An 895-nucleotide genomic window follows, 5' to 3' on the forward strand; every position below is an offset into this window, starting at 1 on the left:
TATTGGATCAAATCATAGGTTTATCAAGATCACTTGTCAGTTTAAAGCATTTACAAACAGAACGGCCTTCAATGGAGGAGTTCTTTCAATATCATTCAAGCTCTCAATCACTGTTTCGATTGCCGTCGCCGTCGACGGAGACTTTGCCAGGCTTCTGGGATGAGCTTCTTCTCAACTTCAATGACTTCGAAGAAATGGTTTGGGATGATATGGCTGCGGCGGCCCTGGATAAGTCCAAGAACTCCGTTAATGGCGTAAAGGAAGAACGTGTCACATCGGATATTCCTAAAATGGAAGAGTTACCCAAGGAAGAGAAAGCTTACAGAGGTGTAAGGAAGCGACCGTGGGGGAAATACGCGGCTGAGATTAGGGATTCAACGAGAAATGGAGTTAGGGTTTGGCTTGGAACATTCGACAGTCCCGAAGCCGCCGCTTTAGCTTACGACCAAGCGGCGTTTTCGACGAGAGGACCATCGGCGACGCTCAATTTCCCGGTGGAAGTCGTCAGGGAATCGCTTCGGAGCATTAAGTACCGATGCGACGAAGGGTGCTCGCCGGTGTTGGCGCTGAAGAAAAGACACTGTTTAAGGAAAAGATCGAAGAAGAATAAGATGGTGAGCCCACAAAAGGAGGTAATTTCAAGAGAGACACGACAACAAAAGAACTTGGTCGTGTTGGAAGATTTAGGATCTGATTACTTGGAACAACTTCTAACTTGTTCATCTTGAAACCTCACTCAGGTTCTTTTGTTTCATATATATATCTATACCCGTTTCTTCACTTTCAAACAATATTGTTCTTAGTTCTTCTTGGTTTCATTGAATCTTTGGAGGGGATGATTTTCCATGGCTGTTAACTGCTTCTTCCATGGATAAAATGTACTCTTTTTTTTTCT

At 44.0% G+C, this 895-nt stretch overlaps 1 protein-coding gene across 1 annotated transcript; it reads left to right on the forward strand.

The window, feature by feature from the left end:
• On the forward strand, positions 1 to 895 carry LOC121220232 (ethylene-response factor C3). Its single transcript, XM_041099647.1, has one exon. It carries the CDS (start codon positions 72 to 74, stop codon positions 726 to 728), a length of 657 nt encoding a protein of 218 aa, XP_040955581.1. The 5' UTR covers positions 1 to 71; the 3' UTR covers positions 729 to 895.

Source organism: Gossypium hirsutum, chromosome D08, assembly GCF_007990345.1.
Source record: "Gossypium hirsutum isolate 1008001.06 chromosome D08, Gossypium_hirsutum_v2.1, whole genome shotgun sequence".
In the NCBI taxonomy this organism is placed as follows: Eukaryota; Viridiplantae; Streptophyta; class Magnoliopsida; order Malvales; family Malvaceae; genus Gossypium; species Gossypium hirsutum.